Source organism: Podarcis vaucheri (genome assembly GCF_965113315.1).
Source record: "Podarcis vaucheri genome assembly, chromosome: 11".
Classification (NCBI taxonomy): Eukaryota; Metazoa; Chordata; class Lepidosauria; order Squamata; family Lacertidae; genus Podarcis; species Podarcis vaucheri.
The window spans coordinates 27,466,981-27,494,535 of record NC_138749.1 but is presented as its reverse complement, the minus strand read 5'-3'; the positions used below and the strand labels follow the sequence as shown (position 1 = coordinate 27,494,535).

At 43.2% G+C, this 27,555-nt stretch overlaps 2 protein-coding genes across 9 annotated transcripts in view; one reads left to right on the top strand and one right to left on the bottom strand.

The window, feature by feature from the left end:
* The window catches only part of MAST4 (microtubule associated serine/threonine kinase family member 4), a gene marked incomplete at its 5' end in the record, with an annotated part of 211,650 nt that extends 204,779 nt beyond the window's left edge, over positions 1-6,871 (bottom strand). For all 5 annotated transcript variants that reach the window (XM_082191834.1, XM_082191838.1, XM_082191837.1 and 2 more), the window contains one exon: positions 6,345-6,871. In XM_082191834.1, the coding sequence (XP_082047960.1) occupies positions 6,345-6,713 (369 nt within the window). The remainder of the gene's footprint in view (positions 1-6,344) is intronic.
* Positions 6,872-7,137: 266 nt separating this feature from the next.
* On the top strand, positions 7,138-26,977 carry LOC309514716 (uncharacterized protein). Of its 4 annotated transcripts, XM_082192042.1 has the most exons (4): positions 7,138-7,448; positions 16,046-16,101; positions 21,511-21,647; positions 26,711-26,977. In XM_082192042.1, exons 2-4 carry the CDS (start codon positions 16,064-16,066, stop codon positions 26,875-26,877), a joined length of 342 nt encoding a protein of 113 aa, XP_082048168.1. In that variant the 5' UTR covers positions 7,138-7,448; positions 16,046-16,063; the 3' UTR covers positions 26,878-26,977. The 4 variants fall into 4 exon arrangements, 1 of the variants encoding a protein (XP_082048168.1); XR_014212113.1 differs by lacking the exons at positions 7,138-7,448; positions 16,046-16,101 and adding an exon at positions 25,941-26,321 and having other exon boundaries at positions 21,519-21,584; XR_014212115.1 differs by lacking the exons at positions 16,046-16,101; positions 21,511-21,647; positions 26,711-26,977 and adding an exon at positions 8,167-10,913.
* Positions 26,978-27,555: the final 578 nt, after the last annotated feature.

Sequence of the window (27,555 nt, the reverse complement as noted above, 5' to 3'; positions counted from 1 at the left end):
GGAACTAGCGGTGCTCAAAATACTGCTGGTATACAGCACCAGCATCCCTGACAATTGGCCATAATGACAGAAACTGGTGTTAGTTAGAAGGAAATATCATCTGGAGGGTCAGAACTTCCCCATCTCTCATTTATATAACTGTCACTAAGATATTTGTAGGAGAGACTATGTATTCCCCCCAGTGGCTGCTTGATAGAATAAATACCACTTCAGTCTACTGGGTGCTATGTACAATTGTATGAGCTATTACTGATAACTACTAGAAGTTCACACAGGCTTCATGTTCACTTAAAATAGCAGAAAGGGTTATTTACTTGCAATGCAATTCCATTCATGTCTATTCAGAAGTAAGTTACAGAAGTAAGGTCAATGGGATTTACTCCCTGATAAAAGTGTATAAGACTGTAACCCAAGGCATTCCATTGCTACCAAACATTCAAGTTGGCCACTTATGAAAAAAATCTAAAGCAACACTGATGGCGTTGTTACTTTGGTCCCTTTTCTTTTCTATATCTTGTAAGGTAGAGAATAAGCTGTGTTTATTTAAACACATGGGCTTATTTTTCTGTAATCTTTGTTTAGAACTAATTATATTATATTTGTATCCCATCAATCCTCCAAGGATCTAAGGATGGTATACATGAGGTTATCCTATTGTATCCTTATAGAAAGCTGAAAGTTAGAAACTGGATTTCACAACGACCATCCAAAGCAAGCTTCATTGCTCAAAGGGATATTAGGGCCAAGCTCTCGCAGTCCATCTACTATACTATACTATACTATACACTTCAGTGTAACAAAAACAGAGGTCGCCCCTCAGGAAGCTTGTGGTCAAACATTTGACACAGAAGCAAGCATGAAATAGGCAACAAATAGAATGAAGGAGTTTGGAGTAACATTGTTGGGGAAATAAATATATGGATACAAATTCCGTACATTTGCTAAGTAAGGAATGTGCCTTAATCAGCCCAATATGAATTTGCTATTCTGATGTTAAGCACTATCTACCACCAAACTCTACCAACAATTAGAGCAACCTGCCTGAAGTTCTGTCTAATTGCTCTTCTCCTTACAGATAACAAAACAGAGCGGAACATGGAAACGCATCACTTTAAATAAATTTTCAGTCTCTAACGTTGCAGAAATGCAGTGTTTGAGCAGGTAATTAGATCTAATAGATTGAAATCATGCCAACGCCTGCAGTTAGAGCTCCAAAGAAAAAGTATTTCAGCTGTCACAGTATTAGTGATCCTTCTAACTAACTAGTGACAGCTCTAGAAATAAGGCAGCTTTGTAGTTTTCAGTGTGGTTTAAAAAAAATATGCAGTTGGGTTTTCTTTCCAGTGTGTAGTAATAAATGAGATATGGGTTGGCAACAGATAAAAGAAAATCGTTAACAAATATAGAATGCAATTACAATCAAATTCAATATTAAGGGAAATAGATGAAGTTTCACACACAAAAATAAGCAAACATGCAAAAAAAAAACCCACCACCAACTGTTAATTTCCTAAAGGATGCATTTTATGAAATAACATCTAGAAATACCAGTTAGCGTACTACATCAAAAGGCAACACCTTTTGGTGATCACGGACATTAAGTGACAGATCACTGTGTTACTTGGTAATGCCAGGGTCCTAGGTGTTAGGTCCTCCCTTCCTATAGAGCATACATACAACCCAAAGCTACACAAGTGGGAAACCGCACCCTGCTTTTCTTTTGATCTTCCTAGATACAAGGCGCCTCTTGAGTTCTCAATGTCATTGGTCTTCCCATGTCTCATTGAGACATTTTCAAAGCTATAGTGAAGACCACACAGGGGTGGGGGAAGTTTGCTACCCTGCTCAAGCTGGTAGCCACCAATATTAAAAACAGGGAACAAGTTTTGCCCCGCTTCAAGAGAATAACTACTGAAACTGCAACTAATCCAGAATGTGGCAGCTAGACTGGTGACTGGGAGTGGCCACCAAGACCACATAACAACGGTATTGAAAGACCTACATTGGCTCCCAGTACGTTTCCGAGCACAATTCAAAGTGTTGGTGCTGACCTTTAAAGCCCTAAACGACCTCGGCCCAGTAAACTTGAAGGAGCGTCTCCACCCCCATTGTTCAGCCCGGACACTAAGGTCCAGCGCCGAGGGCCTTCTGCTGGTTCCCTCCCTGTGAGAAGTGAGGTTACAGGGAACCAAGCAGAGGGCCTTCTTGGTGGTGGCACCCACCCTGTGGAATGCCCTCCCATCAGATATCAAAGAAATAAGCAACTATCTCATGTTTAGAAGACATCTGAAGGCAGCCCTGTTTAAGGAAGTTTTTAATGACTGATGTCAGTGTATTTTTAATCTTTTGTTGTAAGCTGCCCAGTGGCTGGGGAAACCCAGCCAGATGGACGGGGTATAAATAATATATTATTATTATTATTATTATTATTATTATTATTATTGCTTTATAAATGCTTACAAATTCATTTTTCACATACAGAGCAAGCATTTTTTCAGACACTTGCTGATATGCTGAACCACACATAGCATGTGATTTTTCAAAGGGAAACTGTGTCACCAAAAACCACCTCTGGCTCTTCCACCTCAGAGGAAAGAGGACTACTTTTCCAACCACACCACCAAACATCTCTGTCACCCAATCACCTGTACTCAGTATGTTGGGCACTGCTGGTACCAACATTAGTCCAATGAAAAAGCACACACCACCAGGTGATGAAGAGGAAGAGGCAGCACTGGATGCACAGTGGCAGAGAAGCCAGCCTGAAGATGGGCAGAGGACCACTCATGGTCTCCAGATTACTGTTTGAGGAAACACTGGCTGACACTATTATAGCAACTTATACAGTACTCATCTATCTAGTGTTGCCCCATTTCTCTGAGAGTTGTGTTGCTATTTGTGGATGCCGTGACTTTTCAAAGACCTTATGTTCAAACCCAGGGCTCACCTTTAGCCCAAACATGAATTATGGGACCAATTTTTAACTTTTTTCCACTCTGTATATGATATGGTTGTGATGCTCTTGGTGCTAACCCACCTTAGGTCAGACTGCAAGCCAACAGTTAAAGATTCATGTTTTAATGCACTCTTCTATTACAGAATTCCTTTCTTAACAACACAGTCCTTGCCACTTAAGGGCAGCAGAAGCATCATAGCAGTTTTAAATGAAATATGTGCCACAGCAGATATAAAGACAAATGGCTTCTATGTATACTGGCAAACTGAGATTTATAGAAATGTTATGAGTCTGATTTTAATTTATGAGACTTATGAGCAAATAATTCTCATTATGTGTTCTTCCACTTTTAGTATTGGCCCCTAGTACTGGGATTTGATCACTGCATTTGGACATAACAACTCAGACTCCCCACCCCTCCCCTGGCACTGCCACATGGCATTGAACACAAGCTTCTGCTTCCATTTTACATTAGCTGTAATTTAGTATGTTGCCCATAGTCTAAAGTGCAGTTATTCTTAATTATGCTTAATGAAAACAAGCCTGGATCATAAACAATATTTGAAGTTGGCTGGCTTCCATTAAACTAAGTTAAGATTAAACACAGTTTATCCAGGTGAGGAAAACACAGCAAACGACAGTTAATCAAAAAGAAACACTAGCTACTTTTCACTGCCACATCTTACAGGAGGGGAAGAGCACAAACATAGGAGAAAGCTAGACTTGTTCTCATGTCAAACTATGACTAAGAACCAATCCAGACAACGCCTTACTTTTTTCACAGACTTCCTACTAATATTGGGCAGGCCCAACAGTTTTTCCTTAACTATAAAAAGTTTGAGAGCTCCATTTAAAGTCAGAAATAGCTCTGTTCTACCTGAGTAGATATCCATTTGTTTATCCACTGCATATCATAGGCCAAGCATAGCATACGCTTAAGGTTCAATTTCAACCATGAGCAAATTTGCTGACTGCAACAAAGCTGTGGAACAATACATGATAGCAATGTACACCAGAAGCCTAACTGCAAAGTGACCTGGAATAATTAGTGAAGATAGTATAAAATTATATACCTAATTATTTTTAAAAAACTGCTAATGTACAAAATGAAGCGGTGAAGTATGGCATCAGAAGTCACTTTCTCAAAAATAAAGGCAGATTCTATTGCTGTCCCATTATTTTATCCATTCTAAGCTTCCTGCTTGAGATGGTTAACATTCATTGGCCATTCTGAAAATTAGAGAGTGTAAACTATAAAAGGAATCTGAAAGTATACATCACGTAGGACACTTGTCACTAAAAAGTATTACCAGTAGTTGTGAAAGTGCTCACACTTCACCTTAAGCTACACTTTCTCATACGCATGCTATTGATACATGCTAATTTTATTAATTTGGACATATCATTTTTCAAAATTCAGATATGAATGTATGTAGACTGAAGTATGTGAGCACGTTCACCCAATAGATCACTTGCAAAATCACCCATTATTCCATAAAACTATGCTGTTTAGTTCTTCCAAGATGACTGTCAACCATAAGCAAAGTATATAATGAATGCTTGACATCAAGTTCACACCCTAGCAGCTATCATATCCAGAAGCAAAATACACAGGAAAAGAAGTTTTTCTACTCTGGTGTAGACTTAAGTTACTAGCAGTGTTTGAAACTCCCATTGTTCTAGATGCATTTTGCGACAGGAAACTTCATTAGTGCAAGCAATTTCTGAGCTCTGAATGCAGTACTGCACCTAAGATTTCAGATTAAAACTGCAGAGTAGAAGGAAAGGAGGACCTTTTTCTTCCTTCCCACTTCAGCTACTCTCTGAAGACTGGAGAAGAGACCCTCTTGAGAATATTAAGGGGGTGGACAGGGGAAGAACTAGACGATATGAAAAATGAACATAATATTTCAGCTGCAGTGCCATCCGTTTTCAGCTTGTTATAATAACTCTTGTTATTAAAAAGTGCTCCTAGACATTCCGTTAGGTTTAAGGTGCCATTTAGCTCCTAGCTTTCATATCTCAGTTTCTAACACTGGTTACTAGGAACAGATATTGGGGCTACCTGTCTGCAAACACTACCTACCTATCCACCCTAGCACTATGCACCTGCTCAGGACCATTTCCTAGTGTTTCCGGCTTTGAGCCCCTAGCATTTGAGAACAGATGCCAAGAAGGAGCACTGGCATAAACTAAATCCTGTTTCCCTACTATGTCAGCCCTTCTCTAGAACAGAGAGAAGCTTGAAATATAGTTGTGTAACCTTGCAACCTAGTTCAGCCACTCAGGCAAACAGATTCTTTATTCACAGAGGGCAGCCGCCAAGTTTGTGAACACAGAAGCAGCTTTCTTTGCCTAACCAGAGTTTTAAAAAGGATACAAGGCCTCTGCACATCTGTAACTCTTAATTACAGGCCCCGTCTTCAAGAGCAGCCACCCATACACACATTCGCCCAAAATTCCTCAAGTTTCAGAACTCTCCAGTTAAAGGTACTGCTTCCTCACCAAAACCAAAGTAGTATTTAAATAAAGACACTCGTGGGCAATGCTGACTTCACAGGAATCCCTCTGGAATTTGTCTCCTCTTCACAAAGATTTCTGCCCCCAGTGAAAAGAAGCACGAAGCACACTTATGTTCCACAGCCAATTAATAATAATAATAATAATAATAATAATAATAATAATAATAATAATTTATTTATACCCCGCCCATCTGGCTGGGTTTCCCCAGCCACTCTGGAAGGCTTCCAACAAAACACTAAAATACAATAATCTATTAAACATTAAAACATTGCCAAGCTACGGAAGGCTTTGATAACGAGCGCTCGGGCTATAAAAGCACGAGCCCCCTGCTGGGGAAAAAAAAGATTTCAACTCTGCTGCTCTCGGGACAGTTTGCTCCTCGGCTGTGCCATTTCAAGCGGCCACCGTGCATCCCCACGTGCAAGCACGTCGCCGGTGGCTCGCCGGCACCCACAATACAAGCACGCACTGGCTGAGCATGAAAGGGACTCCGAGGCGCAACCCGAAGGGGCGGGGAAGGAAGCAAGCTCCGGGAGCCTCAATTGCGGCAAGCCGCAGGGAACGCGGAGGAGAGACATAAACACAGCCCTCAAAGTCAACCTGGGAGGGGCAGGCCCGCCTGTCAACACCGGGCAGGGAGCCCGGCCCTGGGCGAGCCCGAGGGTGGGGGGGGGGAGAGGCAGCGCGGCGGGCCACGTCCAGCAGCCACCCCACTTCCCGCCACAATTGGCCGGGGCTCGCCCCGTGGGCGGCAACCGGGAGGCGGAGGAGCCTGCGGGCGCCGTCTTCGCCGCCCCTTCGCACACGTCTGGGCTCCCCCGTCGGCGGGGAATGAGCTCTCCCTCCCCACACAATATCCTCGCACCTCCTCGTCCTGCTCCTCCAGCGAGGCGTCGCTCTCGGGACGAAAGTGGCAGCCTCCGCCTCCGCCACCGGCCGAGTCCTCTTCCTCCTCGCTCCCCCGACGGCGCTGCCCCTCGCCCAACACATGGTCCCCCTTCTCCCCGGCGAGGGGGAAAGAAGAAGCCGTCGCCACCTGCCGCTCGGGGGCGCCGCGGCTGAGGGGGGCAGCGAAGCCCGTCCCGCCGAGCTGCCCCCCGGCTGAGGCATCGCCGTCGCCCTCCTCGGAGAGAGTTTGCGAGCCTGACGAGCTGGAAGAAGAGGACGAGACCCTCCGGACGCCGCCGCAATCTTGCCGCTGCTGCTGCTGCTCGGCGGAAACTTTCTCGCCCATCGCCGCCGCTAAGTCCTGAGGGGAGACAGCCGCCGCCGCCGCCGCCGCCGCCAGGGCGGGTCGGGGAAGAAAGTCAGCCGCCCGCCTCTTCTTCCAGCAACGGCAGCATCCTCCGCCGGGAAGGGGAAAGGGGAACACCGAGCCCAGGCACCGCCTAGCGGCTTGCTGCTGCTACCCGCATCGCTTTCCGCTGTCCCAAGCGCGGAAACGCCGCCGGCTGGGAAGCCGCTCCTGGGAGGCGGCGGCAGCAGCAGCAGCGGGGAGCCTGAGCTGTGGGGCTCCGGGAGAGCAGCCCGCTGCCTCCGCCGGCCCCTGAGAGGGCTGCCGCCTTCCGCGGACCTGCCTCCGGGCCATGGGCGGGGGGGGGGGAGACGGGCAGCCCGCCGAGCCAATGGCGGAGGCGGTGGGTGGGCCCTGCCGAGGGAGGGCTCGCGAGCCCGACGCGAGTGAGCTGCAGGTAAGGGGAGGAAGGCGGGGAAAAAGCCGCCGCAAAAACAGAGCGCGAGGCGTGGATCCTGCGCGCGCCCCGACTTGGGAACACGCCCTTTGGACGCGGCGCCGGCGGCGGGACTTCAGCTTTTCAGGATAACGTTATCAATCAGTGCCTGGTATTGCGCTGCCCCGCTGCAGATTTTATTTTATTTTATTTTTTGCAGGCGTAACCTGACAGCCAGTCCCTGCTGAGCCCATTGGGACTTTTATTTATTCATTCACGCGCCGCCTTTCTACCAAAAGGTATGCAAGGTGCTTTGCAAATATTTGTAGTAACAACCCCTAAGAAGTCTCGAGGTAGCCGCCACAAAACTTATTAGGGACTGGCGTGTTAGGCGGTAAAGCTACACCTACAAATAAACCCCATTGGAGTAAGAGGGGCTCGCTTCCCGCGGCGCTTGGTTGGGCAATAGAAACGGATGGGGGTGGGGGAGGCGGTGTAAGGGAGTTGCGGCTCTACAACAACCGTTTTGCGGGCCGTGTGTGCGCATAACCGGGAGCACGATTTCGGGAATCAGCAGCTCGTGCCAGGTGGGCTCTCAGATTCCCCCCCTCAGCTGTGGAGCTTGGCTGAGTTGCCTTGGGCGCCTCTGTCTCAACCTCACCTACCACAACTGGCTCGATGCAGAGTCTCAAATGCTATTTGGAACTTCTTGGGGGAAAGATGGCATGAAAATGATACGCATTAATTAACCCGTCTGGTTAGCAGGTTATTTATTTATTTAAAAGTCACAATGTTCTTTTGGAGATCGTTTTCACTATTTCAAAGGCAGGGGTGGGGAACCCTTGCAGCCCAAGTGAATCTTCTCTCATGAGCAATCTCCCAGGGACCACTTTATTTATTTATATGTGGCTTATATGCCTAAATGTCTGTAGCAGGCAGAGAGAGATGCAAAAGTGAACAGAGTTAAAGGCAAAAAAACTGGTTGAAGTAAGGAATATGACTCTTACCTTTCTACAGGTGCTTATGTTCCAACCATGCAAAATCTGGAGGGTTCTACTCATGCCTGTCCATCCAAGAAGCATTATCACAATAAGGGCGAAAAGGACTCACGGGAGGTGCAGTCCAGAGCCACTGGCCCGGCATAGCGGCGCATAGCCTGAGGACAGTCCCAAGTGCTTGCCTGGGTGTCTGCAGAAATAATTCAGGCAGTGTGGGCGCATGTGTGTGACTTGTACCTGCAGGTTGCTGTCTTACAACTGAAGCCCGAGTACTGTACCTCATGGTGCTGAAGAGAAGCTGTGGTGATTTAATGTATTGTATGGGATTATACATTTCAGAACTTCTAACAAATTGCTTTATTTGTCCATTTAACAATAACAAAGTAAGGCACTTGAAAGACATACAGTTTTGTTTTGTCCATAGAACACTGTAGGACTCCAAACCAAATTAAAAAACCTAGCTTGGCTCTGTTGGATGCCGGGTATAAGGTATGAAGCCAGTCAGACTTTTTTTTTTGTTAACACGTATCCATCCATAACATAAAGAAAAACACAATACAAAGTGGGTCACTTGTTAAACGAAAACTGGAGTCTTCAAGGGTCTTGGCCAAAACAGTCAATAACAAGGAGTTACTTCTGAACATGTTGACTAGCTGGATGGCTACATTAAAATAAATACATTTAGGATTCAGGTGAAGGGAGCACCCACGAGAGCTGGCTAGAGAAGCCTACATTCAGCGCCTAGGCTAGACGTTCCCTACCCCTTGCTCTAAGGAATGCTACAAGAGGGCAATAATCACTCCTACGGCTCCTCCCAAAATTTGAAATACATAGCACCCTTGTGTGTTGTCGTTTAGTCGTGTCCGACTCTTCGTGACCCCATGGACCAGAGCACACCAGGCACTCCCGTCTTCCACTGCCTCCCGCAGTTTGGTCAAACTCACGCTGGTAGCTTCAAGAACACTATCCAACCATCTCATCCTCTGTCGTCCCCTTCTCCTTGTGCCCTCCATCTTTCCCCACATCAGGGTCTTTTCCAGGGAGTCTTCTCTTCTCATGAGGTGGCCAAAGTATTGGAGCCTCAGCTTCACGATCTGTCCTTCCAGTGAGCACTCAGGGCTGATTTCCTTAAGAATGGATAGGTTTGATCTTCTTGCAGTCCATGGGACTCTCAAAAGTCTCCTCCAGCACCATAATTCAAAAGCATCAATTCTTCGGCAATTAGCCTTCTTTATCGTCAAGCTCTCACTTCCATGCATCACTACTGGGAAAACCATAGCTTTAACTATACAGACTATACAAGGACCCTTGTGTAACTTGAGCCAAAGATTAGCTACAAAACGTATTTTCAAAAGAATAATGGAAGAGACTGTTTATACCGAAAACATTTTTGTTTGTTTTTTACCACTGAGGGTCAAACTACACCTGGGGAGGGGGATCCATGTCAGTGATCTCAGTTCTCCACATCCTAAAACTGCAATCAACCCTACACAGGAATCTGTACAGAGGATGCTAATACCACATCTAAACTGCAATTTGGATCAGTTAAAACACATTACTCAACCAAATTCAGGACTCCTATCCTGTTTTCAAGGTGTGTGTTTTTTTTTAAGGGAAGATCTGTGTGACCTTCCATAACCCACCTCTCCATCCCTGCCCCCGCCACCCATGCATCGAAATGAATTTAAAGTCTCAGTCCCATTACCTTTCATTTCAGAAATTAATAACTGGCTTAATGCCTCCTTTTAATTTCAGTCCTCTTTTTATGATCAATCCACTCCTTCAATATGAGATAAATCATACATCACTAATGATGGGAGATGTTCCAGTCACCATCTCTTTACATATAAAAGATATAGATTGGATTATAGCAACTTCTTAACGGGTTTAAGGTAAAGTAGTAAAATTCCACTGATATGAGAATTTGACTCTTCCCCCCCCCCCCCTCAGATTACAAGTGATTATCAGTTAAGCAATATCGGGGGTTTTTTAATGTTCCATTTGATGTTATTCTTTCCCCCCACTTTTACCAGTACATGGAAAGTGAGGGAGTTCAGAGGTCGTTCCTACTTGTCATAAACCCCCAGATACAGCAACTAGAGTGGTGGAAGAAAAGGGAAGGATAAGTGGACTGGGAGGTGAAAAGGAAGCTTCCTCATGAGCAACAGCCTCCTTGGGAGTAAGAGGTAAGTCTCTTGAGGGAGGCAAGGGAGTGGCTGAAAAGGTACATACAAAAGTCAGAGTAAGGAAGAATTTGAACTTTGTGGCTGTTTCCAGGCAGGAAAGAAGTAAGGAAGTACAGGGTTGCTATTTTTATTTGTTTATATAGTGTATTGAGTGTGCATAGTGCCTTAACAGAGTGCAAGGGGACAGATCTTGGCTTGCCACAACCGCATGAATATACGGATTCCCAGAGAGGAGGTCACAGCTGTCTGGCTCCTCCCCGGTCTTTTTTTAATCCCACACCACACTGAGCTAAACCAAGGTTTGACTTAGCTGGTGAATAAGCTTTCTCCTTCCTAAACACAATCGGCACCTGAGGTTTATTCTTGGTTTGTGCAGTCCCAGTAAGCAATCATTTGGCTTACTGTGACATTCAAACCAGGCCCCTGAAGTATGTCTCTCCTCTTATTGATTCACTGTAGAAGGAATAAACAAAAGATGTCCCTTTGCTTCATGTATTATTCAGCATTTGGAAAGGAGTTTGAACTTAAACTCCAACAGTGTAATCCTATGCATCTCTCTTGAATTATTGTATTTTAATGTTTTGTTGGAAGCCGCCCAGAGTGGCTGGGAAACCCAGCCAGATGGGGTATAGATTATTATTATTATTATTAAGCCACTCCCACCTGGGATTTACTCCCAAATACATGTGTATAGGGATGTAGCAACTTGAAATAACCATACAGAAACCAAAGTATGCGCGGAAGAAAAACAGTTATGGTGAGCAAAGGTAAGCAGCCTGAACCTTTAAAAGGATCTACAGTTGCACAGTGGAGGGTTGTTGCCACTGTTGTTGCCAGCAGTGCCACAGTGCAGTGGGTTTGAGAGAGGGGGGAACCACACCCCTTACCCCCTTTTTTGGGCGGGGGGGGGGGACAGAGCATCTAGTGTTCTTTCCTTCAGATGCACACATTTTCCCCAAGACACACAACTTGCTGTTAAAGGCTACTACTGCGTTCTAGCCTGCCCTGAGGATCAGGTGGTTAAGAACAGAAGCCATTGACAAAATTGGATATATTTAGCCTGAATAAGTGTTAAAGGTGGGATATGATATGGTGTTTTGAATATTTAAAGCCTTTCACCAAAAAAAGAGAGATTAAAATATGTCCCCTGTTGCCAGTTGGGCCAGAACAATCAGTAAATACACTGTTTGGAGGTAGTTTTGGTTCCCAAGTATTGCCATAGTAGGTTTTCATAAATCAAAACTAAAAAATACTAGCTTTGTTCAGTGAAATCCTGTGCATGTTTACTCAGAAGCAAATCCCACTAAATTGACTGGGTGCACTCATAAACATGCACAGGATTGCAGCCTTTAAGAATAGTTCTACACATATCCCCTTCCTTTTGGTGAGGTTCATACTCAAAGGAAAATATGCCACAGAAGTCTTTTTGAGAAGTAATAATTGTAGCTGGAACCACATTTTAGTATAATATATTTATATTACTAGCTGTAGAGGTAAGGGTTTTTTAATGTTGTGACTAGCCTAGTATGCAAATAAACACAGGGTTTGGATATTGGGATTTACTTCAGGACTTGAATTAAACAACAGTTGATAGGTTTAGCCCACATCATTCAACTAAGTTCTAGTCAAAGTAGACCCATTGAAAGTTCATATATCTACTTTGATGAGAGGTTGGTTAGCTACAACTATAACTCTTGACACAGCCAAAAATAAACCACACCCCTCTAAGAAGGCATTCTATAGAGAATGAACAAATAGCATACCTGTTTCTACATAAACACACATTTGAACCTTGTATTTATTATTAGCAGAGGTTTTTTGTTGAATTGCTCCAATAGGATGGAGGGCTAAATAAAGCCAGGGATGTGATGAGGCCAAAGGGTAGCGCTTATGAAAATAATGAAGAGAGCTGTGTTGCAGGGGAAATCCTCCTGTATAATGTTAAAGGATCCCAAGAGTAATTTGTTTTAACATACTCATACTCTCCTCAGCAGACAGACTCAGTTCTATTTCATTATATTATTAGCAATAACAGAAGCAGCACTGGTGTGGTGCCAAGAGGCATTAAAGAGAATTGCAGTCCCATTGTAACTTGGATGGCACAGAAACATAATAAAATATGGTAGCTGTTCCAGTGACCTTACAATCTAATTAGGGCAAGATTGAAGAATGGTGATGATAAGCATTTGGGACTTGAGACACAATTTTTTAATAATGTTTCCTGAACTGGTTTTGAATATTAGTTTGTTTTTGTTCTTATTTTTATTATGTATTTTGTGTTTTTTATATTGTAATTTTATGTTGTGAACTGCTTTGAGATCTATGGATATAGGGTAGTATAATGTATGTATGTTTGTATGTACGTACATACGTATTTATTTATTTATTCATTCATTCATTCCAGTAGTCTCAGTAGAAGACAGTTTCATACACTTATATATTCAACAATTGACTGATATTAATAATGATGGATTCTAAAGGGCTTGACACTATGGTAGATAGAAACCAAACCATTTAAAATGTTTAGACAAAACTAGTACCTTGAATAGGATGCGGGTGGCGCTGTGGGTTTAACCACAGAGCCTAGGACTTGCTGATCAGAAGGTCGGCGGTTCAAATCCCCGCGACGGGGTGAGCTCCCATTGTTCGGTCCCTGCTCCTGCCAACCTAGCAGTTCGAAAGCAAGTCAAAGTGTGAGTAGATAAATAGGTATCACTCTGGCGGGAAGGTAAATGGCATTTCTGTGCGCTGCTCTGGTTCGCCAGAAGCGGTAGTACGCCAGCTCCCTTGGCCAATAAAGCAAGATGAGCGCTGCAGCCCCAGAGTCGGCCACGATTGGACCTAATGGTAAGGGGTCCCTTTACCTTTAGCACCTTGAATTGTGTCTGAATATTTATGGAGGGGCTCAGTAGATTTTGGACCTGTTTATGTTCTGGTTTTATGTAATCTAATGTATTTGCCTGTCCAGATGGAGGGTGCCATGGTCTGAGCTAGGTGAAAATTGTGGAAAGTAATTAAGGGCACATAAAATAGAGCATGGTACAAGGGGTTTAGCTTCAAACGTTATAAAGGCATGGATAGTGAACACTCCCAGCTAGAGATGAAAAAGAAATTTGATTCAGTTCACATTCTGCCCTTTCTGAAACAATATATAGACTGAAACACAGCCATCCTTCAAAAGTTGTCCTTCCTTGAATTTTGCAATGCAGTTCTCCAACCAAAGAGTGTGTACAAAAATGCATATACTATGGTAAAGAGTGCATTGAGGTGCATATGTCAGCAAAATTAACACATAAGAATGCATAAGGATAACATATAAGGGGAAAATTGCAAAGATGTGTATATTAGGGGAAATGGCATACACAAATGTGTTTATTGGGAGCAAGTTGTACTAAAAAGCAAGTAAATTTTCATGAGGACGTAAGAAAACAGAAACTGATGTGGAAATGTAAACATAATGACTGGAAAAATGAGACGTTGAGAGAAACCAAAACCGACAGATCCCCTGTTCCCAGCCGTTGTCAAGATCTGGGCTTGCCGGGTCACCTGCAGATCTAGGAACATGCAGGTTGGCAAACCTGAGGCACCAGAAATTTTTCTTTCTCTTCAAGTCACAAGATTATATCTTCCTCTATGATTTCAGTTCTTTCTGACTGACCTGCATTCTCATCACTGTCTCAGGATGTTGAGTTGGAGGAAGGGACACAGAGCTGAGTGCCATCAGCATGACCCCAAACTTCCATATATTCTTGCCTAGCAATTTTATCTTTTTATAGGTGGGGCGGGATGGATGATGAAATTAAACTGCAAGATTTTTCATCAGGGTTCCAGGCAGACTGTTTGCAAAATAAACGTGTCTTTTAGGAATTAGAAGGATCATGGAAAAGAGAGATGACTTGGCTGATAGTACAGACAATTATTATTTGCCTTTTCAAGTAATAGTTATCCACATTGCCCTGGGGAGATTCAACAGTTTTCCTTCTGTGGTTCTGTTTGCCATGCTTGACCTGGAGGAAGCACTTCTGAGGCTGAGCCAGTGTTCCTTACTTTCTTATGCTTTGGCCTCCCTGTTGAGTCTGTCAACAATATCACCAATTAGTGCCAATCCTCAAGTAAATAATAATATGAGTCCTTCTTAATTTTTAATTCTGCAACACTTGCACTCATGGTATATAAATGTTTTATTAGGGAGCTCAGTAAGAGAGAGTTCACCCAAACCACTTTGATTTCTGATGTAGCTCTGCAAGATAAGAAGAAAGTGCCAGCAGGAAGCTTCGCGATTGGAATGTGAAATTCTACATGCCTTTCACAGATATTGCTATAAGCTGTAGTCTCCATTCTATCATGCTTCAAATTTTGCATTCTCTCTTTAAGACCCTTTGTTCTGCTCCCTCCTTCCCACACCAGTTTTTAGTAGACTACAATGGTGCAGGAAGAATCTGTTACATAAGCCTATAGTTTTGCATTTGATGTTGCACCATTTAACAATTCATAAAACCAAAATAGCACACTGAAAATGTGAGTTGTGTGTATCTGAGCAGAGTTCAAAATGTGGCACACTTGTTGTATGGCTACTGACCCACATGCTCAACTAGCAGCCCTCAGTCACTGTGCTATGTACCTGGAGGCGGGTTGAAGCTCCACAAGTGCTTCTTGAGGAAAAGCGCTTGTGGAGCATCACCATCGCAGGGTGAAGGAGGTGTTTCGCAAGAGGAGGATTGGTCACCATGCTGGAGGCTGCTGGCCTGAGGCAACTACCCCACCTTGCCTCCTGAGTGGGCCGGCCCCAAGGAAACAATAAGCAAACTGAAATCTAGCCATCATGCAAAATTCACACTTCTAACTTTGTAATGCTGTTCTCTAGCCAACTAATGTGTACAAAAATTCACATACTGGTGTAAACTGCACATAAAAATGCATTATTGGTGATAATAACATGCATTAATACATCATACTGAGGGAAACTGCTTTTCAAAAAATATTGAAGTATTGCACTATAAAATGTTGATGAATTTTCAAGAGAACTTTTTTTTTAAAAAATAGAAAACTGATGTAGAAATGTTAAAAACTGAACTTAGAACTGGAAAACTGAGGAAAAAACTAAGCTGACATATTTGCCCATCCCTAGTGGGCAGGCACTGGATGAGACCCATTCAAAAGAAACTCCACCACCTGCCCAGCATGAAAACGACCATCCAAGTTCCCAGTGAGGAAGATGGTGAATGGCTGCTGAGTGGCCCTTCTTTGCCCCCGAGGCCATTTGCCAGTGTTTGACCTGGCTAACCACTAATACCAGGCTTAGATGACCACATGGCTTTCCAGGAAAGTGATAGGGAAGTGTGCCTAAAACCCCTCTTCAAAACATACGGTGCCAAACCATTTGAGCCAGATTACATGCTAACAATAAGCTAACGACAGAGCAATATATTCTTTATTTTCACAGATATTCCATTTGATGTCTTTTCAAAGTATTAGACTACATTATTTCCTTCAGAATTGCATATATTGATTGAGATAATAAATTTATTACTGCTCATTGTTGTGTACAGAAAATATATGTATTAAATCTTTGTATGAAAGACATTTAAATAGGCATGCTGTATTATTCAATCTCCTTAAATGAAGTTATGAAATCCCCCTGCAAAAGCAATTAAGGACGTAGATAGACTTCATTTATTGATAACAGCTATATTACTTTGATTCTTTCGACAGTTTCACCTTTCAAAATGAATGTCTTCAAGTTTTGAAAGTCAATCCATGGACGCCTTGTAAGTTACGTCTATCATTCTGGAGCGTTTAATATGGTTATTAGAATTGCTAGTGAATATAGTGAAAGGTTATAAATGTGTTAAATCATCCTAATACCACTCTGTTCAGCAAAGACTTCTAGAAATACTTTACAGACAAATTATGCACTTTAAGCTATGCCTCTGCAGGAAATTTTTGAATCTATGAAATCCCCCCAAATGTCTGTAAGGCTGATTTTGCTAGGCTTTCTATGGGCATGCATCTGCACAATTGACACTCACATGAATGTGTAAATATACATTTAGGCACATGTGTGGTAAAGATGAGGGCAGGGAGACAAAGAAAGCAATGCAGGGACCATCAATATTTTGGAGGCCTTTGGCCACATTTGTATTTTTGAGAAACTACCATGGGAACTGCAATGGAAGAGGGAGGCTAGGAGAGTCTGCTTACACCCTTCTTTCCACAGTTGCCTCCCAAAACTATCCGGTAATTGCTGCTACCACCACCCCTTTCACCACTTACAGTCCCCAGGTGAGAGGGAATTCTGGGGTGCTCAAGGAAATACTAAAAACCGGGAACGCAAGATATTCACTTTCTTTGACCCTCCCTGGGATGCAAGAAACTTGTTTTTCTTTCCCAAGATCTTCCTTGGTTTATGAGGAGAGGAGCAATGGCATAGTGTTGGTTGCTGGCACCCAGGGCAGGCCTGCGATGGGTTGGAGGGTGCCAGTCCTTGCCACTAACACCACTGGAAGGACCCCACCAGAGCAAACCAGGGCCATGCCCCTCCATGCAGAGGGGAGCCCAGCTGGTGGGTGGAGTGAAGTACTGGGGGATCCTGGTTTGCACTCCCTCAAAAAATTGTGCGCCTGGGGCCATGGCCCCCCTGGCATTCCCCACACTACGCTCCTGGAGAGGAGACCAAGCATCCACCTCCCTGCCTCTCCCAGAAATCAGAGCAGCCCACTTTTCTCTGTTAACCCCAATCCTGTACCTCCGCAGCATGAGCCATGTGGCTTAGACTTGGTGGTGTGTGTGTGTCTCATTAACCATCTGAATTGGAAACAATGCACGCAGACCCAACTGTCTAATTATATAATGCTTATTAGGAATAAGGAAGACAAGGGATGGAGCAAAGGGACAAAGCAGAATACTGAACAATAAAAGGAGCGTAGACGGTCAGTTGCAGGGTTTTCTGGTCATCAATGGGGGATAAAAACTACATGTCCACAGTCAATTTTTAAGGATTTCCACCCATGTTGGGTTGAATGACAGCTGGCACTTTTTCAGCCAATCAGCACAGGCCACACTTGCCAGGTACCCAGCATGACACCTTTCCAGGAATTGAGGAAATGGAAGACACCTCCTGTGGGCAGGGGAAGATGGCTGCTGTTGGTGGAAATTCCCAACTGGATTTCTTAATATTCTTGTGAGACAGGATTTTCTTGTGCTTGTGTTTTTGGGGTACTTTGTGACGATGTGCCTGGCTCACCCATCTAGTCCAACTCCCTGGTCGGTACAGGAAATCCAGAACAAAAGCATGCCTGTCATATGGCTATCCAGCCAATACTTGGAGCTCCATAAAGGGAAAGCTCACCCACTCCCAGGTAACTGATTTCTTTGCCCAACTGCTCTTACCATTCAGCTTAATGTTCAGCTAAAATCTACTCTCTTGTAACTTAAGCCTCTTATATCTAGTCTTGCTCTTCCTCACAAAACAGTTATGAGAGGATTATTTTCAGCAGAGAAACACTAGGGGTGTTTAACCCTTCCTCCAATCATCATTTATCCTTGTAACTCCCTCTTAAGATGCTTTTTTTTTTTTGCCATTGTGTTCACATCCACACCATACATAGGTTTCCCAAAGTTTCCTGGGAACTGTAGTTTACAATTCTCAGCACCCTAAACAAGCTATAGAGTTCCCAGGACTCTTTGAGAAAAGCCATGCAGTTTAAGTGTACAGTGTAGATGTGATCTAATTATTCATCCTGGAGTCTTATTGCATACATTTGCACATAATGTATATTTTAGCCCTCATACAAAAGTACAGAGTTCCCTTGTTCACTCACAGCTTCCTAATGACACCAGTCAGTTCATTCCTGCGTATACTTCTGACCTGGTGAATATCCTCACAACAAATATGTGACAAGGTAAGAATTTGACCTTGGTCGTTGAGGTAGATGGCGCTACAGAAGTACACCTGGACTACCTTTGGTGGCAGGACAGAGCATGCCATTCCTCCCTCTCTTAATCTTTCTCATGTGCCCAGGTCCTTTGTTTTCCTGTGTTCATGCACAAACCCATCCAAGAATGGCTCCCCCGAGTCACAAGCTACTTCCTCATATCTCATGGAAATAGTACAGGCTGTTTGTGTACCTCGTTGCCTCTGTTAGCTTTTGGGATGCAAAGGCACCCTGCCAAAGCCAAGAAGGGCCAAAGAAGTGGTCCCCCCCCCATAATTAACTTTTCCTGTTGTCATTTCTGCGGAGATGTTTACAACAGACTATGGGAAAATCTTATCTGCACGGAAGAGCTCAAGCCGCCCTGGAGGCCAGAAGTTGCCAAAAGCTAGAAGGGAATTTGACTCAACAAAAACAACATGTATTGCATAACCTCAAATCACCATTTCAGCAGAAGAGTCTCCAAGAATCTTTTTTTTAATACATCAGTGCAGTGTGATAGTTCTAAAACGATTACTGTTGTGTTTAGCAAACTTTTCTCCATTAAGCATAAGTGGAGTTTCAGCTGTCGGGTTACATCATCCTGAAATTTCTATAGCAACACCTCTTTTTTCAGCTGTGAAATTAATGACAACAACAAGAAAACCTGAGTTGGTGTTGCCATCTTAGAATGTGAAGGAATGTACATTATCCATCCCTTAAAAGAAACAAACCCCCTGTGCTGACTGCCAAGAATAAAAGTATAATTGCCCCACAGCGATGTGATCAAAGAGCTAGCTTGATGCAAGATTTCTTCGGAACTGTTTTGTGTTTATAATAAATAGAGCTTATTTCAAGCTGGAGGATGAATAAATATTTTCCTGCAAAATGACCTCTTCAAATTGTGCGTATGCCCTTATCCCAGCCTGTCTGCATGATGTGAAAAGGAATTAAAACAAATGGCTTCTAGCCATTGGCAGTGGAGTTCATTCACCTGAAAATCCAGAAAGCATTTATCGCTTTAAAGGTCACAGTAAGAATGCCCTCAACTAAATTTAGTTTATTCAGAACCTTAAACATGCAGCCAACCAGTTATTCCTCCTGTGATAGCCTACCATTATTTCTTCCTGGAAACCTAACCAGAAAGATACTTTCATTTAGAAGAATTCCACCCCTTTCCCTCTGCACTTGTGACACATCCTTGCAATTACTCTCTTTGTAGTAACTCGTTCTCTCTGGACATTCCCGAATCCCCACCTGCTACCTAAGCTACTTCACGGTTCCTTCATATGTTTAGCAGGTTCCTCAATTCAAATATGAATGCAAGTAAAGTTATGTATGCAGCCCTGATTTTTTTTAAGTACCATATGATACAGCAAGCAGGATTAAGGTATCAGGCAGCTGGTTAGTTAAATATTGTCAGCTGACTATGCTATTCATGAACGTGGTTAAATATACCCAGCACTCAAGAATGTTCTCATATAGGTACAGTGGTACCTCGGGTTACATACGCTTCAGGTTACATGTGCTTCAGGTTACAGACTCCGCTAACCCAGAAATATTACCTTGGGTTAAAAACTTTGCTTCAGGATGAGAACAGAAATCATGCAGCGGTGGCGCAGCGGCAGCAGGAAGCCCCATTAGCTAAAGTGGAGAGCTTCAGGTTAAGAACAGTCTCAGGTTAAGAACAGACCTCCAGAACAAATTAAGTTCTTAACCCGAGGTACCACTGTATATGCCTCCATTTTAATTGCATAATAAGCCCTGCTCACAAGTGACTTCCCCCGTGGTTCAGAGAATATGTAGATGGGAAAGGGGGAGCTACATTCACCAACTCCCTTATCAGCGGCACTCCAACCTTCATGTATTGAGGCTGCTGAACTCAGAGACTTGTAAATGTCCTGGCTATGTTGCCACGGTGGAATTCATGCTTCACATACAAAGGCTCCAAGATTCAAGCACAGCTGAGTAGGCCTAGGGCTGAGCCTCACCAGACAGCACATTGCCGGGGAAATCCTCCCAGACATAAAGGTGGAGAGCGGAATGTTCTGAGGCTTGTGGAAATTCATCCACACAGCACTAAACCATGGTTTAGTGTTACATATTAATCCAGCTACTGAGATTATTGATCCTTCTTTCTCAGTGCCTTTTATGCTAAACAGGATCTTGAGCCCTTGTTCCCAGCTTAATACCGAAAATCCTTTAATGAGCAATATTGGAGGCTGAGTTATTACCTTCAATGCTTCATCAATTCACATTTTAGGGCTGAAACACGACCCAGAGCTGAATCTTGGTAAGCCCTGGTTTTGGTTACCTCAAGTGAACCAACATCTCAAAATGTTTTTAGTGGACTTAAAATACCACCCAAAAGTCACACCTATCTAAATGTTGATATAAATATAATCAAAGCATGTATTTGCTACAGTAGGAATGGATATTGCTTCCATTTATTTCAGTGAGAGCAATATCATCCACAGCATCATCTCCAGCACTTCACCTGTTAACACTATATCTTCGTTTAGCTGATTTGTGGAACACAGTCCATAATTTCCAGTTTTATATCTGCCAGTAGAAAGTACTGGTGGGGAAAGGGAAATAATAAGGGTACAGTTCTGAAACAAACTATACTCAAGTAGACCATTTACTTCAATTGGACTCTACAGAATAACTGGAGCAAGCATTGCAGCCAACACATTATTTTGAAAGAAAAGCTGGAATAGCATTGCATTTTTAGTTCAGTTAATGTTACCTGCATTATATGAAGACAATGACAGTCAGATTCAATGGCCTCATTTTGATATAGTGTGAAATGTACTTCAGATTAGAAATAGTGGTTGCTGTAGGTTACAAGATATTACTTTTTTTAAAAATGGCTCTGCATTTTTTATAGAGCTTACACAATTCTGGCAATGTGCTGTCTTCCAAAGTAGCTGTAATCTCACATGAGAACTGCAGACAAGAAAGAGGGTGGTTCTGCTACAAACAGAGAATCTTTTGGCATTAATTCAATTTTAGATCCATGCACTGTGCAGGGATCAAACTGTAAAAAGAAAAGCCTATAACCATAGTCACCTTAGGGGCTGTGCTCAGCTGCTAAATACTTCTCTTTAATGAGATGCAAGAGTAACCAAAACTGATTTCTATTTATGGTGTATATGGTGTCTATATATTGCCCAAATAGCCATATCCTTGGAGCAGTTCACAAATTCATTTACCTGCAAAGAGATGGATATTCAATACATATGACTTTTTATTCTTGTTCTACAGCATGATCCTGTTCTATGCCAGGATTCTCAAATGTGAAGCAAATCTCTCTAGAAGACATAAGCTATTGGCAAGGGGTGTGCAATTTTTTGCTGAATTCTTCAAGCGCCTGTTTGTGGACATCCACATTTTAGCCAAAGGTGTGACCACACATTTGTTGAATGGATAGAGACATGGGCTACTGACACCACCTCGTATTTTAATGGACTTTCTGGTTCAGTTCAGAAATGCATGCATGAGTCTGCCAATCAGCTTGCTACTGAGGCTAGAGACCAGAATGCTTCCTTTTTTGTTTAACAGCTCCATGCTAGGCAAAAAAACCCCTTTTTAGAATAGCGATGTGATATTAGGGGAAGTCTCAACTGATAGATTCCTGTTTGGTGTCGTAAAGTCTTGTTTCAGAAGGAGAAATATTAATCTGACTGATTTGACACGTACCTGGCTCAACTTCTAAAAAGTCATCAGCTCCTTTAGAGCTCTTCTTATTTCCCCCAGTCATGGCTTTACGTAAGGAGAGGACAACTAGCTATGGACTCTACTGTCCTAAACTGCTCTTGACACTCAGAACTGAAGCAGTAAGTACAGGGACCATCTGCACTGGTTTTATTTTTCACAAGTTGCAAGTGCAGCTGAAATAACTGAGCTGCCACAAATATCAGTACAAATACAAAAATGGATAGGAGATATGAAGTTGCCCTGCCCAATGAGCTGGAGGCTAGGAACATAGGGATTTGAAAAGAGGGCTTACCTAGGAGATCCTGAACACAGAGCCTTCCAAAGCAATCCCCACACTATCACTATGGTGCTGCCTATAATAGCTGGACTACAGAATGTTTCTGAGAGGTGTGTTTGGACCCTGGTATGACTTTTATGTTGTAGTTCAAACCCTGATCAATATGGGAAGCAAACACCTCAGAAAGTGGCATATATTCTAACATGGCATGTCCATTGGATGGTAGAGGCATTAACATACAGATAAAACTGATAACAGGTTTCAGGTTCAGATGTGTGCATTTAATTGAGTATTAACATGTTTAATTTACTGTTCATGGCATCTATACCTAAATGAAAACTTGGAGGAGATATATTCTGTATCCTAGGATCCCCTGGGACTCCCTTGGTTTCTACTGATTTACATTGTATCACACAATATCACACAACAGCTGCAAGAATTGTGTTTCTGGGAATGTGACTGCTGATTGTTATTCTCCGTGCGCGCCCCCATGCAAGCTGCAGTATTTCCTCATCAAGAGAAACAATCATTCTATAAAAAGGTAAAGGGACCCCTGACCATTAGGTCCAGTCACGGACAACTCTGAGGTTGCGGCGCTCATCTCGCTTTATTGGCCAAGGGAGCCGGCGTACAGCTTCTGGGTCATGTGGCCAGCATGACTAAGCCGCTTCCGGCGAACCAGAGCAGCACACGGAAACACTGTTTACCTTCCCACCAGAGTGGCACCTATTTATCTACTTGCACTTTGATGTACTTTCGAACTGCTAGGTTGGCAGGAGCTGGGACCAAACAACAGGAGCTCACCCCATCGCGAGGATTCGAACCGCCGACCTTCTGATTAGCAAGCTCTAGGCTCTGTGGTTTAGACTACAGTGCCACCCACATCCCTTCATTCTTCTATACTCCTTAGCAATTTTTTTGTCTCAATTTTCTTAAAGTTAGCACTGGAATTCCTGTTTACAGTATGCATGTATGTCTATAATCAACCACGCCATGATGGCACTGTGGTCTTCGGCTTAACCCGAAATGCATAGTCAAGTTTCATATTCTGTTTCTGTACCACACAGCTGCCACTGGTAATGCCCTAACGTGTTATTTTAAGTAAAGAAGACGCAAACAGTATAACACTGAATTATGTCAGATATTGTGCCTGTTTCCTATGGAAAGTATGATTATTCATCTTTCCTGTTTTAGGCCTGGCTGGCTACTGTGGGCATGCCATACAAAGTTCAACTAATGAGTTCACCTCCTACACTGCAAATTGTGTAATTACTCTGTGAGGCTTGGGGACAATTAAATGCAAACTTTGGGCTTGCTTTTCCATTAGATTCTAATCGGCTCATGTGCAGGCAGTTCAATCCAGCTTTCTGGCGTTAGGTGTGGGAAGGTGGGTGTGGTTTGGGGGAAATAGCCCATGGGCCAGATGGGTAAGTTTGTCACCCCTGCATTAGAGCAGTACTCAGACTAGCCTCAGTCTAGTGCCAGCACCAGTGGTGTTCTATATCCCTATGTAATAGATGGGTATAGTCTTTGTACTTGGTGGATATCCTTGCCATGCAGGTTAGTTGTACCTCTCCTCTACCTGAGATATACTGATGATATTGGGGGAGTTCGTGTGTTGAAAGATGTGGAAGTGGCCACAGGGCCATACAGGCAAGTCCCACCACCACCCTCTCTCCATGTCCATGCATTCGCACAAGGTGAGGAGTTATATTTGTATACCAATGTATGTGCAAAGAGCTTTTTTGCATGAAGATGAAGCCTGAGTGTGCTGTGCTCACTCCTCATGTTGATAAACTCTGTGTGTACATAGGTATGAAAGCTCATTCTGAAAGGACAACAGGGGAGCATAGCGGTGGCCCTAGCAGCAACCAAAGGGCTTGCTCATGTTCCTCCATGGTCCCCTCTCCACCTTCTCTTCATATTTGGAGGTGATCATGATCATCCAGACTCATGGGCAGGAGCAGATGGAAACACGGAGCTTTGGGAGAACATTTCAGCCTCACAGGGCACTCACCTACTGACCTTACAAGTAGCCATTCTGGAACAAATAAATACCAAAGGGAAATTCAAGTGTGAGCAATTTATGAGAAAATATTTTGAGTTTTTATCCCACCATATATATCAAAAACATATACCAATTTATGGCAGGATTTTGGTGTTCTCAGTACCACCACCTTTGTTAATGGTCACCATGGGCTCACCCACACTTTTGCTTGACCTGTATTTTGATTGTTGTGTGTACCAATGAATCCCCCAGGTTCGAAAGCTTTTCTTCTTGTTCCAGGGCTATGCCTTGCAAAAACTAACTTACTGATCTAACTTACTGAATTGGATCTCATCAGGTACACAGAAAATCCAAAGAGAGATTTTATTTAGCTGAGCTTCAATTCAACAAGTAAGATAAGATTTTCACAAGGCACAGCCGTGGAACAAGAAAAGCTCTTGGACCTAGGGGAAATAATAGCTGCTCGCCGCTTTCCTGGTGGATGACGATTGCGGCCCCCAGCTCTTGGCCTCCTTACCCGCTGGCCTGGGCACACACGTTTGCCAGCAGTTGGAAGGGAATACCCCTCAGCTGGCAGGATCTTTGGGGCAGTCTTCCCGCCCAAAAAGGTATTTTCAAATGGGCCAATCAGTGGTCCCTCCTGGAGGGCAGTACCTCAGTGGCTGGCTGGCCATTGGCTGCTGCCTTGTCTGGCTGAGCAGTAAGGGAATAATCAGTACACAATACAATCAAAATGCAGGTCAAGCAAAAGTGTGGATGAGCCCTAAAGCCATTTTAAAGCAAAGGTAAAGGTACCCCTGCCCGTACGGGCCAGTCTTGACAGACTCTAGGGTTGTGCGCTCATCTCACTCTAGAGGCCGGGAGCCGGCGCCATCTGCAGACACTTCCGGGTCACATGGCCAGTGTGGCATTGCTGCTCTGGCGAACCAGCACCAGCGCAGCACACGGAACGCCGTTTACCTTCCCGCTATAAAGCGGTACCTATTTATCTACTTGCACTTTAAGGGTGCTTTCGAACTGCTAGGTGGGCAGGAGCTGGGACCGAGAGACGGGAGCTCACCCCGCCGCGGGGATTCGAACTGCCGACCATACGATTGGCAAGTCCTAGGCACTGTGGTTTTACCCACAGCGCCACCCGCATCCCAAGCAAAAAGCTATTTTACTGTTACATTATTGCAACTGTTCTTTCCTTCGTTTCCCTCTGACTTCCCTCCTCTCACTTTCCCCTCCCTCCAAATATATTATTAAAATAATTTATATACCGCCTATCATTTCAAGAAGCAATACCAAGATCATTCTCAAATAACAAGTATACAACCAAAGTATAAACTATAGCTGGCTGTAATTAATATAAAGAGTGAAATACAATTATACCTAAACATTAGAACAGCCATAATTAAAATATGTAATAAACTAGCCAAATAAAACATCATAGCAGTTATAAAATAGTGCAATTGCAAGAAATATCTATGTGTGATGGATATATAAAATTCAGTATGACATTTCATGCATGTGATGGAAGTGAACCCTAGGCGAAATTTGATGCCATAATAAATTTGTTAGTCCTTAAAATGCCACAAGATTATTCATTGTTAAAATAATACTGATCTCACACAGATCTAAATCCAAATTCCTTGACCAATCAACAGTATAAATGTAATCTCATTTTGTAAATCTCTCCATTTCCTACAGAGTTGTTAATAGCAAACACGTCTGCTTCAGACTACTGCTTTGGGAAGTAGGAACAGCCCAGATGTGCTGCAAGTTATGTCTCTGCAGGCTGAAGAAGAAAAGAATGCTGCAGTTAGCATTCAGAAAGTTATCTCTCCAGTAGGAACAACTTTCTGTATGAACACTTGCATTCTATACAAACTGGTAGCTTGAAAGAACACCCCCAGCCACCACACACCGGGAAAAGTTCCTGCTCACCACTAATGAGTTGATTCTCTTCCAATCATGTCTTTGAGGCTTTCAGCGGATGTCACCTCATGAATACATTGACTGCATCAGGGGTTTGCAAGCACAACTACAGCACAACTTCTGCACATGATTTCGCTTCCAGAAAATCTAACGGTATACATACAAGGTGGTATGTGAATAGTCATGTTTTCCCCATAGAGTTGTTGTAAGTGAAGCACATTCATGAATAGCTGTCATCGCAACATAATCTGCTCGGAAAAAGATGCACTGTATACAGAAACTATTTCTCTATAACGTTTTTTGGGTTGTATACAGGTAAGTTCTATACAGTATAGGTCCATTAATTTCAGTGAGAAGTGAGTTGGATGCAACCTATTTTTTCTAGTTTCTCATGGTTCCAATTGTTTAAGCAAATAAATGAATATGAATAAACTATTAGACTCAAACCAGACTTATCCATGACCAAGTGTGCTATGCATGGTAATTAAATTTCCTTTTTTCTTCATTATTTAATTCAGTATTCTGCTCTTGTTTTCACTTAGGAGAAAGGGAAGACTTGACTCCATCATGGGCTGAGCAATTTCCAGCTGCTTGGCCCCAAACACTTGCCTCAGAGGAAATTCAGTGGGTTCTGCTGCCTAATAGGCAGAGGCCAAAGCTCAGCAACAGAGAAGACCAAGGAGGAGGGCTCAGCATGCCAAATGAATAATCCTGGCACGATGATATTTCAGTTACAAACCTGAATGTAATTTTAGGCTGAAAATCCCTTGTAATCTGCTTTGAGAACCTGTCAGAGCTATATACCATAAACATCCTAAATAAGTAAATAATCAAACTTAAAAGTTTGCAGTGTTTGATGTCTGATTTTCTTAAGATGTAGATTGCAACATATACATCTGGATATGAACAATAGTATATTATGAATGATACACTGACTGATTGAGAAGGGTTGAAATAGCCAGCATTGGAGGAGGAGTGGAACTTAGTTTGAACCCTAAACTCCCAGGTTCGACTCCTAGCTACTATGACCATGTAATGTTATACAGTGGACCTTCCAGATATGAACTTAATTCATTCCAGGGGTCCGTACGTACCCCTGAAAGTCCGCATTGAGAGGCACCACTTCTGTGCAAGCGCACTGCGCGAAAGAGTGTTTCAGCGCATGCATATGCTGTGAAACCCGGAAGTATACATTTCCGGGTTTGCAACCCTAGTTATGTTACCCAAAAGTAATGTAACCCGAGGGTCCACTGTACTAGCAAAAGAACTGGGGTACATTAAAACGCCCACATGGAGATAAATGCAATTACAAAACACCCACCCCACCCATTCTTCCATAGACATGTTTGTTTGTTTACTACTGTCTTTTTATCCTACCTTTCAGACA

Bases quoted from the DNA above. Each gene is read 5' to 3' on its own strand.
- LOC309514716 (XM_082192042.1), top strand. From the start codon at position 16,064: ATGTCTTCAAGTTTTGAAAGTCAATCCATGGACGCCTT. The intron at 16,102-21,510 runs GTAAGTTACGTC...CTTGTTCTACAG, and splicing joins AGTCAATCCATGGACGCCTT to CATGATCCTGTTCTATGCCA. The intron at 21,648-26,710 runs GTGTGACCACAC...GTTTTCACTTAG, and splicing joins CATCCACATTTTAGCCAAAG to GAGAAAGGGAAGACTTGACT.